This window comes from Macrotis lagotis, chromosome 2 (genome assembly GCF_037893015.1).
Source record: "Macrotis lagotis isolate mMagLag1 chromosome 2, bilby.v1.9.chrom.fasta, whole genome shotgun sequence".
In the NCBI taxonomy this organism is placed as follows: Eukaryota; Metazoa; Chordata; class Mammalia; order Peramelemorphia; family Peramelidae; genus Macrotis; species Macrotis lagotis.
The window spans coordinates 16,676,973-16,689,854 of NC_133659.1; the positions used below are offsets into that span (position 1 = coordinate 16,676,973).

A 12,882-nucleotide genomic window follows, 5' to 3' on the forward strand; every position below is an offset into this window, starting at 1 on the left:
TGTTGATAATTTCCACAAGATGGCTAACCTAACCTTAGGAAAGGGTGCTAAAGTCCCATTGTAGACAACAGGTGAAGTTATTGTTAAAGCTTTTTGTAGCAGTTGTACCTTATCCTAGAGTCTATCAATGTAGGCTTATTTTTAAAATACCTTTTTAACTTGACAAACCTCATCAGACAAACATTTCTATGATATGTAGAAGTGCAGAAAAGGAGAAATACACATGAAACCCAGCTTTTCTGCATTTCTTTTCAAAATTATCCGTTCTATATCTTATTCTTTTTTATATGTCTCCTCTACCTCTTTCTGTTCATTTTAAACAAATGCCACAATGATGCTCATTTCTTTTTTTGTATCTGTTCAATAATTAAAACATTTCAAGAAAAGATATGGCAATAGGGGCGGCTAGGTGGCGCAGTGGAGAGAGCACTGACCCTGGAGTCAGGAGAACCTGGGTTCAAATCTGACCTCAGACACTTAATAATTACTTAGCCGTGTGACCTTGGGCAAGCCACTTAAACCCATTGCCTTGAAAAATCTAAAAGAAAAAAAAGAAAAGATAGGGCAATGGATTGTATCAGTAGGATGTGTAAGAAGGAAGAGTTGAGGATGACCCTAAGATTTTAAACTGGGGTGTCTGGGAGGATGGGAATGTCCTCAAAAGTCAAGAGGGCATTTTGGAGGAGAGAAGGTTTTTTTGGAGGGGGAAGATAAATTCTGTTTTGTACATGTTGAGTTTGAGATGTCAGAGATTTCCAAAAGAGAATGAGTATTGTGGGACCGGAGCTCAGGAGAGAGACTTAGAATGAATATAGAGATCTGGGCATCATCTGCATGGAGATAACAGAACTCTTGGGAACTGAGGGAATCTCCAACTATTAAGGGGGAAAGAGAAGAGGGTGACCCAGGATAGTGTGTATCACAAATTTAGTGGGTGTGATCAGGATGAAGAAACTCTAGAACAAACATTGAGGAAAAAATGATTAGGGAGATAGATCCAGGAGAGGAAAATTCCTAAAAACCCATTGAGGAGAGAATCTAGAAGGACATAGCTAACCTTCAATCTTCCTCTCTTCATCAGGGTTGGTTAGTGTACTTCATTCACTGGTTCCCTTTTAGAGATGGTGAAAAATGAGGGAGAGAAAAAAGTTAGTTTTAGTCTAGGCTCTAAGCTCAGAAGTCTAAGAAAAGCATCAACTATCTTTCTGTTTAAGCCTTTTCACTTCCCCTTTGCTCCAAGTATACATAGCTTGGAGTATTGTGGGTTCAATTCTAGACTGCTGCAATAAAGAGAATATTGCAATAAAGTGTGTCCCGTGAAATTTTTATTTCCCAGGGCCTATAAAGGTTAGGATTATACTATATTGTAGTCTATGAAGTGCAGTTGTATTATGTCTAAGAAAACAATGTACATTCTTTAATACCTCATTGCTATAAAAGATGCTGGTACTGAGGCTTCTGAGAGTCAGCATCTCTTTGCTGGTGGAGGGTCCTGCCTCAGTGTTACTGGCTGCTGACTGAGCTGGGTGGAGGAGGCCAGGACACTTCTTAAAAAAGAGGAAAGAAGTTTGCCGTGTTGACTATTTCACTTGAACACTTAGAGATCATTGGAGGGCTGCTAATTAGTCTAATTTCAATATTTCTGTGTTTCAGGGACTTGGGGAACAATCAAACACATGTGGCATTTATCAATTAAGTTCAACACCTTATATAGAAACAGTGACATCAGTGATCACAATTCACCATTACAGATGGGATAGTAATGAAAACATTTGAAAAATGAGAATTACCAAAATAGGTTGTGAAGACAGGATGTGAGTGCATGGGGTTAGAAAGATGGTGCCAACAGACTTGCTCAAAGCAACTTAAGAGATTATACAGACATTGAAGTGAGGGCCCAAATCCTTTTTCTATTTTTCTATTTTATTTCTTCCCCCCCCTTTTTTGTATTTCTATTAATTAATAACTCCATAAGGATCACTATTCGACTTAGTACATTTATTTATTTATTTATTTGTTTTTGAGAGGCAAGCAAATGGTAGCTTCTATGATAGTTAAGTGGGGGTTGCCCTGGGCTAGGCCTGCGCTAGAGTCAGGATTCTGCCAGAACCAGGTGAACTTCCATTTCACCCCATATTTCCTTTTTGCAGGCTCCTTTGGATTGATTACTTGAATTAAGAAGGAACAGCTCTGTGTCCTTGGAAATCTTAGAGCTAGAAGAGCCTCCTCTAGTCCAGCCCTCTTGTTTTGTGGATGAGAAAAGGGAAGTCCGGAAATTTGAGGGGTTGGATGCCCTGAGGAGCTGAGGCCAGAGCTGGGATTTGAGCCCTGGCCTCTACCCTCCTGGACCTTCCAGGAAACCGACCAGACGGAAGTGCTCTGAGCTCTCGGTTAGGACCTGGGAAAGACATGAGAGTCATCCGGGAACAGCAACAGTGTATCCCAAGAATGCCTTAGATGAGAAATGGGAATGTAGCAAAGGTTCCCCCTCAGTACAGAGAGTGCTACATTGTCTACACCCGAACACAACTTTCAAGAACGATATTACTCTCTCTATAGCCAGGCCTCCTGCTCTCCTACCCTGTAAGCCATCCCCCCAAAGAGCAAAGAAGCAGTTCAACAGGTCTTGCCCTAAAGATGGTACAGCAGACAGAGACAGTTGAGCCTTTCTACTGCAAACCCTACATGGTTATGCCTCCTCCTGTCATTCCTCTGTAAAGTTAATGTGTGTTGGGGTGTTTCTTCCTTTCCATGGCTGTTACACAATGGGACAGCAAGGGAACTCAAATAAGATGATCAGAGGAGTTGGGGAAAAGTAATGGGGGAAGGGGTCACTATGTGAGAATAGTAAAAGCATCAGAATGATGAAACCTGTGCCAGAAGGGCTGGCAGGATTAAGGAACAGATGCAGGTTTGTGTATCGTGGCCTGAGATTTTGAAGTTGTTAAATAGAGGACAGTATTTTGTGTATGTGGGAATAATTTTAAGAAAGGCCTTGAGTAAGAGGTTTTAGGGGCTGAAAATATGAGCAGACTTAAACTGTGTTTAGGTAAAAACATGAAACCCTCCTTTGATGCCTCTATGTGGTATAGAATTAAGCACCTGGAGGGTGTGGACTAATTTATTTGTCTTTGTATCTCCAAGGCCTTGCATCAAAGCAGGCACCTAATAAATGGTGTCAGAGCATGAAGTGGCCCTTGTCACCTTTGAGGCCCCATTGGGGCTGCCATGTGATCAAGACTTTGGGTGGATCCTGATGGCACAAGCCCAATGTGGTGAGGAGGAAAGGGCTTTGGCTGGAATCAGCTGGGCCTGGGTTGAGACCCCATCTCGGCTACTGTTTCAGTGACCTGGGGCAAAGCTCAGACAGTTTTCACTTCCTTACCTGTGAGCTGGGGATTGGAGTAAATGACCTCCAAAGTCCTTCCAGCTCTATATCTGTGACTCTGTGACCTCCAGCCAGTCCCTTTGTATGTCCATGAACCTCAGTTCCTTCATCTGTAAAATAAGGTTGGATTTGCTGGCCTCCCAGGGCCCTTTCGGGGATCTCTAGATCTGATAAGTTGTTTGCTTTCTAATATTCAACCTTTGAGCAGGGAGAGGCTTATCACCAGTGAACTGTTGAAGAGAGAGGCAAGAGTGCTCCGGTCTTGTGTGACTTCCATCTATTCTTGCAGGGACAGTAGCAGAGAGAGAGGAAAGGGGACAGAGTTGTGTGAATAAGCAAACTTCCTTATCTGTTACCAGAGCATGTTGGCTTCACTGTGGGCCCCAAGTATGCTCAACCCCCAATGTGACTGTTGATGAAGGAACTTAGTGAAGGATCTTATATATATTGTCTTTTCATAAAGATGTCATTCTAGCAATGTGACTGCTGAGTGGGGATGCCACTGGCAGTAGATCAGAACAAGATAAGTTTTAGTTGTTCCATTTGTTAATAATGCCTTTCCCCTCCGCCCCTACATTGCCATGTGTTTATGTTGTGTCCTCCTAAGATGGGATACTGGGCCTTCTTTGAGTTGTAGATCCCTTAGACACATGAACCCCAAAACCCCTTTCTCAAAATCCTGTTGATAAAAATATGGAGAGTGACTAAAGGAAACTTGTTAGACTGAAATGGAGATGGAAGTTTTCCCCTTCCCACATTCACAGAAGCTTTGACCTGGGAAAATGTAAACTGTTTAAAGGAAGGGCTACTGTGAGGTCCAAGGGCTGGATTTGTTCAAATAAGGAGTCCTGGGAAGGGTGGTCCAACATACTTCCTCTGGGCAGGAACCTGTGACCATATTTTACGCAAGCATAATTTCGAATAGTGTGACTCCAAATCCATGAGACCACTTTTGGGACCTTCTTATCCTCACTAATCTGACCTTGATTTAGTTCACTTGTGAGCCTAGTGCTTTGTACACAGAGGCATTAGATAAATGTTTCTTGATTTGAATAACTTTGAGTGTCCATTTCATAACATTTTTCCCTTGTTATGGAGAAGTACTTGTCCTCTAAACTTGAGTAATTTTGTTGAGTCATTTTATTGCTTGTAGAAAAGATAATTATTTCTTGGCCTTTTCTTTCTTTAGCATCATGTTACCCAGGACCCAACATAACTTGTAAGGATTTTAGTGGCAATGAAACCCATTTTACTGGAACTGAAGTTGGTTTTTTCAAGACCATACCTTGCCGTAATGTGTAAGTAAAACAGTTGCTTGAGTTTACATTTCAAAGTCATTTGACTAATAATCGCATCTTGAATGCATGGGGAACACGAGTTCACTTAGGGGGAGTAACGTAGAACTCCTGTGACTTAGGATCATAAATTAATCGTCATTTGGTCCAAATCCCTTATCTTCACAGGGGAAACCCAAGGGTCAGGCAGGCAACGTGACTCAAGGACATGGAGTCCTAGATCAAGAGCTCAATGGACCCTTCATAGATGAATGAAGGGAGGCCTCCCTGGGGAATGGGACCTGACCATGGTCACATGGGTGATAAGGGCAGATGCAGATATGAACTCAGTTCTTCAGATCCTACTTCTATGCTTGCTATTCATGTTGAACTGAGGAACTTTACCAGACTCCTTCAGTGATTGAAGCACAAACTATCCTTTTATTTATTGGATGAGTGAACCAAAGAGAGAACCCAGTTTAAAAATGAAACTGGTTAGTTTAGTGCTTCTTTGCTCATCAAGCTCATTGCCGAATGTTTGGTGCCTTAATGGCCGCCTCTAAAGGCTGTGCTCTGAAACCGGCCCCATGGGCTCCTCAGGACAAAAGCAGCTTCTTGACAGTTCATCATGAGTCTGCTTGGAGCTTCTCTCTTTGGCAGGGCCACTAGATATAGATGTTGCCATATACCTGCAACCTCCCCAGCTTCACTACCTCAGGTGGGCCCTGAAGTCAGCTCTCCAGCAGACCTACAGGATCCTTCCTTCCTCTCTTGGAAGAAACTAGGTCTTTATCCTCTTTTCTGGTTGATTTTAATTTAACTACCACCCTGAAAATCAGACCTAGGTGTTATGAGAAAATGTCTAGCATGACCCAACAAATAGACCATTGGTCTGATCATCAGGAAGCATGAGCCTGGTAACCAGGTAGTCCTCCTTGGGCGGAGGGGGGGGCGCTCCTCAAGGACAGTTTCCAGGAGGGGCTTCACTGACACTTGACAGATTGGTAGTAACTTTGCTGAGCAGAGGTGGCTTTTTATTTCCAACTGTCTCCCAAGAAAGGAAAGGGTGTGTGTATGGCCCTTTCCCTTTATCCCCAGGCACAGAGGCTCCTTCCCTCATCTGTAAGAGCCCCAGGACACTCTTCCTGCCCCTTTTTGGATTTTCAATTTTCTACAGACCCCCAACTCTTTCTGCAGGTCCCCCATAGCTCTCTATCTTGTCCAGTTAGGCTGTGTCCACGCAGAGTCTGCCCAGCAGATGATACCTGGCCCTCACACTGCTTCCTTATCTTCCTCTCTGGGAGAAGTGTTGGTGTGTTTACAGCATCAGAGTTTTTCTCCTGTGTTGTAAGACTGTCTAAGCTTCCTGCTGTTTTATTCTGATCGGTCAGTTCTCTTGTATTCTGGTTCCTAGACCCTTTGTGGTAATGGCTTCGTTTCCCCTGTCAGGACAAGGGGCATTCATTGTTTATGTCAAAGGCTGATGATTCAATCACAGGTAACATCTGGAGAGGGCTGAAGGTTTGCCCCCTGGGAGTTAGATGTTGTGATCATCCCTGAACTACAGAGGAGAAGACCCAGGCAGACAAAGTTGAAGGGTCTGGGGTCTCACAACTAGAATGTGTTTTTGATCCAAGTCTGCTCTTCTGTCAGCTGCACCTCCATGGTGTCCAAGGTCATGCCTTCGGAAAGACCGTCTCATCTGATCATCTCATTTTATTGATGAAAACTGAGGTCCACTGAGCTTGTGTGACTCACCTGGTGTCCTGCAGCCAGGAGGATCCTGAGCTAGGATTGTAATCCAGAAGCTCCGATTCTCCAGCCACGGGGACATGAGGGCAGGTTCTCCCTGGGGTCTGGGTTGGTGGAAGTCACCACTCACATTTCTGAGGCATCTTAAGATCTATACAACATTTTCCTTACTGTAGCCCTAGAAGGGGGCAATGCATGTATTTTTACCCCCATATATAGTGAGAAAACCGAGTCTCTCAGGGCCATAGTAGATTGCCTCTAGTTTTCCATCTGGCAAGTGCTGGAGAAAGGGCCCATTCTGACTCTAGAAGGATGTAATATGGAACAAGAATAGGCATTAAAGATTGTTATTCGAGTCTATGTAGCACTAAAGATACTTTGAATACTGCAGTTGTAATGGAAATTTTGCTATAAAAATTGCTTTCAATGCTTTTTTGGGTTTGTTTTTTTTTTTTAGATTTTTGCAAGGCAAATGGGGTTAAGTGGCTTACCCAAGGCTTCACGGCTAGGTAATTATTAAGTGTCTGAGACTGGATTTGAACCCAGGTACTCCTGACTCCAAGGCTGGTGCTTTATCCACTATGCCACCTAGCCGCCCCTCAATGCTTTTTTGAGATAAAACTCTACACCACAAAATAAACCACATTGCAATAAAAACTTGTGAATGAGTTGCCCCTTTACTGGAGATTCTTTAAGAAAAGGCTAGATACTTGGATTTGTCATGGAGGGGATTCTCACTTAGGTTTGAGTTGGATTTGAAACCAAAAGATGAAGTCATTTTTCAGTCGTAGCTGATCCACTGTGAGTTTTCTTGGCAGAGAGACCAGAGTGAGAACCTTTCCTTCTCCAGCTCATTTTTCAGATGAGGAAACTGAGGCAAACAGGGACTTGCCCAGGGTCACGTAGCTAGTCAGTGCTTGAGACTGCCTGAGTTTTCCTGACTCCAGGCCAGGCATTCTGTACCTACTCCACCACCTAGCTAGCTGCCCCAGTGAAGCCTAGGAGGTCAACACTATCCCTTTACATTCAGACTTCTGTCACCTCTTACTTATTGTCTACACTTCGGACATTTGCATATAGAGACAAAGGATCATGAGTTATACGACTTGCTCCTTTTTGGACTTTTTTCCTCTGTGAATTTGTGAAGGTCCCAGCTGTTTTCTTTCTTCTATGTAGATAGATAGACATGGGCAGTGATTTCCCCCTCCTAAGCTTTTTAGTTTAAAATTCAGTTGATTTAATTAGCCAGACCTCTAGGAAATATATTCTGATCAGCCTTTGTTCTGTGGGCTTCGTTCTGGTCAGGAATCTTATCAACCCAGGAATTCCTGGATCTCTAATTCAGAAAATCCCACTCTGATTCTCAAGTCCCACCTTTTTAGCCAACTGGTGACTTCCCAAATTATTTTTTCTCTCCTGCATCCCTTGTCTTCAGTGAGCCAACTGGGCCTCTGGGAACTCATTTCTTCCTCAGGTCTTCATAATCACTGGCACTACTTTATAGGTTCCTTAGACAATGGAATTGGAGGAGCGTGGGTTTAGGAAGAAGATCAGAAGCCTGGCTGTGATTAAGGGAGAGGAGAAAAGAAACAAGGCTAGAGCCTGAGGGTAAAATTCCCCAAAGGAGTGAAGGAGATGGAAGGCCCAGTAGAGAAGGAGGAAGAGAGTGGAGCATGGGGTGTCTCAGAAGTCTCTGCAGTAGAGTAAGTCTACACTGTCCTGGGTCCCTGGACAGACAGGCACAAAAGAGATTTTGGTCCTTGGCCTCAAGAATATCATGTCCCTGGGACATTCCATATGTTCATAGATAAGTAAATAAAGGATGTTTACAAATAGATCAAGGAAGGTGAATGCTAAAAAAAAGTTCTTGGGTTTCTTGATATTAGTGGAGAGCCCAGTTTCAGTGTGGGGGTGCCTGAACATCATAGTCTTAGTATAAGGAGCTGAGCAGAGTGGAAGCACTGGCTCTGGACCAGGGACAAGGAAGATGAGATAAAAGTCAGATAAAATCAGAAGATTCGAGGAAGAATCATTCTCATTTATTTAAATCTTTGGGATACTCTGAACATGGTTCTAGTTGGATGGAAAGGTACCCACCATGAGAGAGAGACTGAAGGTGGAGGGAAGAGGGTCCACTACTGGACCAAGGCCCGGGAGGAAATGGGAAGGACATAAGTGGAGGAATTAACCTTGCTTGGTGGGGCCTGAGGGAAAAAGGAGATAAAGCTGGGGAGCTTTGGAAAGTGGCAGAAGGAGCCTGGATGGTAGGGCTTGGGGAGGGAGAGGAGAGAATCCATTGGTGGCCCAGGCTGGCAGACCTTTGTTATGCCAAATCCTTCTCAACTAGGTATTGTACTGGAATTTTGTCTTTATCTGCCATTGTTAATATTATTAAATTATAACTAAATAAATTTCACCAGGATTTTAAAATTACTAACCTGCTATGGCTGAGTAGTCCTTAAAAGCATATGTTTATAGCTTGCAAATGAGAATTTGCTTTTAGAAAGGGGCAAAGTAGTTAAAATACTTATATTTAACTAGAATCCAATCTATTTTGACTCACAGACCCTTTTAATTATAGTATTTAGCAATGTGATTTTAAAATGCCATTTACTTCCTTAAAGATCTGATTTCTCTCTCTCATTGCATTCAACTGAGATCAGTGCATACCATGGAAACAATGTAAAGACTAACAGAATGCTGTCTGTGTGTGGGGGGAGCAGGGAAGGAAGATTGGGGGAAAAATTGTGAAATTCAAAATAACTAAAGTCTTTGAAAAAAAATAAAATAAAATGCCATTTACTTTTTGGAAATACTAGTATTTTAATCTTGGTTTCTGTTTTCCTGCAGAAACGGCTATTCCTACCGGGTGGCAGTCGCTCTTTCTCTATTTCTTGGCTGGTTAGGAGCAGACAGATTTTACCTGGGATACCCTGCTTTAGGTGAGTACGCCCCCCATCAAGGAATGTGACAATTTGAAACTTGTATTCTAGATGTATATAGATATTTTCTTTTAGACGAACTCTCGACTCTTCTAAACATTCAGTGTTCCATATGCTGCTTTGGATCGCGTGGGGAGACATCTGCAGCAAAAACAGAACCCGTGTTCGCTTGGCCACTCAGCGTCTGCGGAGCACGTCTGCTTCCTTGCAGATCTGTGTTTTCACTTTCATAGAAAGCATTTAGGAATAGGTGGATGCACGAAGTTTTCTACTTAGAGATGCTGACTTAGAGACAGTCAGTGCTCCAGTTGATCTTTGCCCCCACCCTGTCCCCCAGTTCCCTTCCCCCCCCCATGCCATGGACTGTGGAGCTGAAGGGCAGGTACCTCTGGTATCTTTGACTCTGGTGGGTGCTGATAGCCCAGCAGGCCCTGGGCCCTTTGGTGTCTCAGCTCTGGCTCCTGGAATCCCTTCCCCCAATACTCAACTAGGGCTGTCTGACCCTGTGATCCAGGCTGGTTTCAGGGGAATAACTGGACTTTTAGGAGATACACTCTTCTCTCTTAGCAGTCTGGCTCCTGCCTCATCCTTCCATGGAACCTGTGCTTTTCACAGTCATCTCTGATCTCTTAATCACCAAGTCTGAGGGTCTTTTCTCAGTCCTCATTCTTCAGCTCTGTAGTCTTTGACCCTGTTGATCTCTCTCTTTTTTCTGAGATCTCTCTAGAATTTTGTCATTGCTCTCTCTCGGTTCTCCTTCTTATTCCTGACTACTCTTTCTTAGCCTCATTTCCTTGGTCCAGTTTGCTTCTGCTTGTGGTAAGGGTCCCCGCTTCTGTCTATACCTGTACCTGGTGATCTCATCAGCTCCTGCAGTGTCAATTTTCATTTTTCTTCTGATGATTCTTGAGGTAAGAAACTCTTCCCATCTGGGTTGATCCCTTTTCTGCAAGCTAGAGGGTTTTTTTTGCAAGGCAATGGGATTAAGTGACTTGCCCAAGGCCACACAACTAGGTAATTATTAAATATCTGAGGTTAGATTTGAACTCAGGTCCTCCTGATTCCAGGGCCAGTGCTCTATCCACTGTGCCACCCAACTCCCCTTTGCCTAACTTGCTTAATGTCAGACAGCAAGTCTGGGTCAGAAGTACAGCTGGAGGACTTCCCTGACCTCTAAGCCATACTGTCTGTCCTCCCTTCATCTATGCAGAATAAACACAACATAAGTTCAGGACATGAGGTGCTTAGGTAGGGAGGATACAGACCCCATGGGATCAGGAAGGATTCCATAGGGCTGGTGCTGTTGGACCTGGGTTTTGAAGGGAGGGCAGGATTCCATGAGGTGGAGGTGAGAAGGGAGGTCAACATTCCAGTTGAGGAGACAGAAGACAAAGTGCAGAAAAGACAGCTTGGCTAGAGGAAGAGTGGCATGAGTTATTGGGGTCAGGACCCAACGGGGAGCTTCTGGGTTATCTTGGGTGGTTTTTGGAGCAGGGGAGCGACATGATCAGATGTGGAGTCTCTGGAGACTCGATTGAAGTGAGGAGAGACTTGGCTCAGGCTGTTGTATTAATTTAGGTAGGAGGTGATAAGGGCCTGAACCAAGGGAGTGGCTGAATGAGGCAACATGGCACAGAGGATAGACTGCAGACTTGGGAGCCCGAGGACCTGGACTGAGTCCCAGGTTCTGTTGCAAGGATAGAAACTTAAGCCATCTGGTCCTAGTTCTTCATCTAGAGAAGGAGGGCATTGGACCCAATGATCCTAAGGTCCTGCCAGCCTTTAGTCTTTGATCCTATAAATGAACAGTTAGCAGAGCACCCTGAGGGAGAGAGACAGGAGAGGGGGATCACATGCTAGGCAAGACCATCTTCTACCCTTAGTCCACCAGTGGAGTAGCCTACCAGGGGATAACAGTGCTTCAAACCAGATCTGCTACCAGCTCAGCCCTAGTAGCCATCATGAGGGGGAAAATTGTTTTGGAGAATGGGTCCTACCTTCCCCATTTTCCCACCAGCACCAACTGCTGACCACCTTCCATCAGCAGATGTAGAAAATCACAAGAGCTCTGCTTCTGGCCTGGCCCTCACAGCCATTCTCCAGGGAGTAGAGGTCTGCTGTCCTCACCAGGTAGGCAGGTCAGCAGCACTGAAGCCAGGCCCCCAAAGGGAAGTCAGCTCGCATCAGGCAAGTTAGCCCTTCCCCTCTCCCCCACAGTTGAGGCGGCTGCAGCCACAGCTACTGAAAAGCTAGACCCTGTCACATGACTCACCATCAGAAATGGATAGGATTTTATTAGTAGAAATGACATTAAAGAGGAGACTTGATAACCATCTGCTTTGTTGCTGAATCTCAGGACTAGTCTCGGGGGCTTGTCCATCGGATTTAGAATTGGAGCTCGCCTTCATGTATTGTCTCTACCATTAGTCTGCGAGCATCTGGGGACCAGGGGCCATCCGACTTTTTTGTCCCCACAGCACTTAGAACTGTGCTTTAAACAGAACCAGTGCCGAATAAATCTTCTTTCATTCATTCATTCCACAAACACAACTAAGGAATTGTTGTGTTGTCTTCTGTGACTGCAGAGGGCAGATCTGTGAATGGAGAATTTTGTAGAGCTGCAGGTTTAGCTTTGTGGTATGGAAAAATTTCCTAATGGAAAATGCAAAAATGGAATAAGTTGTCTTGGCTCAAACCTAGACTATATGAGATAAGTGTGGAAATATAGACTGGAGCCAGATCGTGGAAATCTTGGAATCCAAGGATTTCTACATTTTCCTGTAGGTAGTAGGAAGTCACTGAAAGATTTTTGGCAGGGAGGGATTGCTTGGACATCAATTTGAAGGATAGATTGAAGACAGACTGGAGGTAGGAAGAACAGTTAGGTGGTTTTTCTGATCCTCTCCATTAGAAGAGATAAGGTCCTAAAGTAGGGGGGGTTACAGTGAAGGAAGTGAAGAAAGCTGGAGATGATAGTCAGATAGAGTGGACAAGCATCTGTCATGCTGATTACAAATGCTTGGTGAAGGTGAGGGAAGAGCCAGCAAGATTTCTGAGGCTGCAACTTTTGAGTATATGCATGGGTACTCCTCATTTCACAGAGGAAGATGCCTATTCAAAAGCACTGCATTAAGTATCTTTTTTAAAATACCAAATCTAAAATTTCATATTTACTTTAAAGCCATGTTATTAAATTAGACCCATTCTTATCTTTTGAAATCTTTTTTTGGATCATTCAGCATGTTACTCAGTCTTTAACTCTAAGTTACCAGCAAATCTAAGAAGCATTCCTTTTACAGATAACATTTTCTCCCAATTACTGCTTTGGCTGCAAATTTTCATGTGTTGTCTCATTGTTAGCATTTATAATGAAATTATTGATTATTTCTCTGATTTATTTTTTGACTCACCAGTTGTTTAGGATTAAGTTATTTAGTTTTTAATATATCTTTGTGCTTCAACTCCATGGGGAGATAGGAATAGGCAGATGGAAGCAATGAGCTGGCATTTTGGTTGATAAAAGGGT

General features: G+C 43.7%; 1 protein-coding gene across 1 annotated transcript in view; it reads left to right on the forward strand.

Moving 5' to 3' along the window:
- Window positions 1-12,882, forward strand: part of TM2D1 (TM2 domain containing 1) — a 39,300-nt gene that overhangs the window by 11,604 nt on the left and 14,814 nt on the right. The window contains exons 3-4 of the mRNA XM_074221292.1: window positions 4,578-4,686; window positions 9,265-9,356. Of these exons, the coding sequence (XP_074077393.1) occupies window positions 4,578-4,686; window positions 9,265-9,356 (201 nt within the window). The remainder of the gene's footprint in view (window positions 1-4,577; window positions 4,687-9,264; window positions 9,357-12,882) is intronic.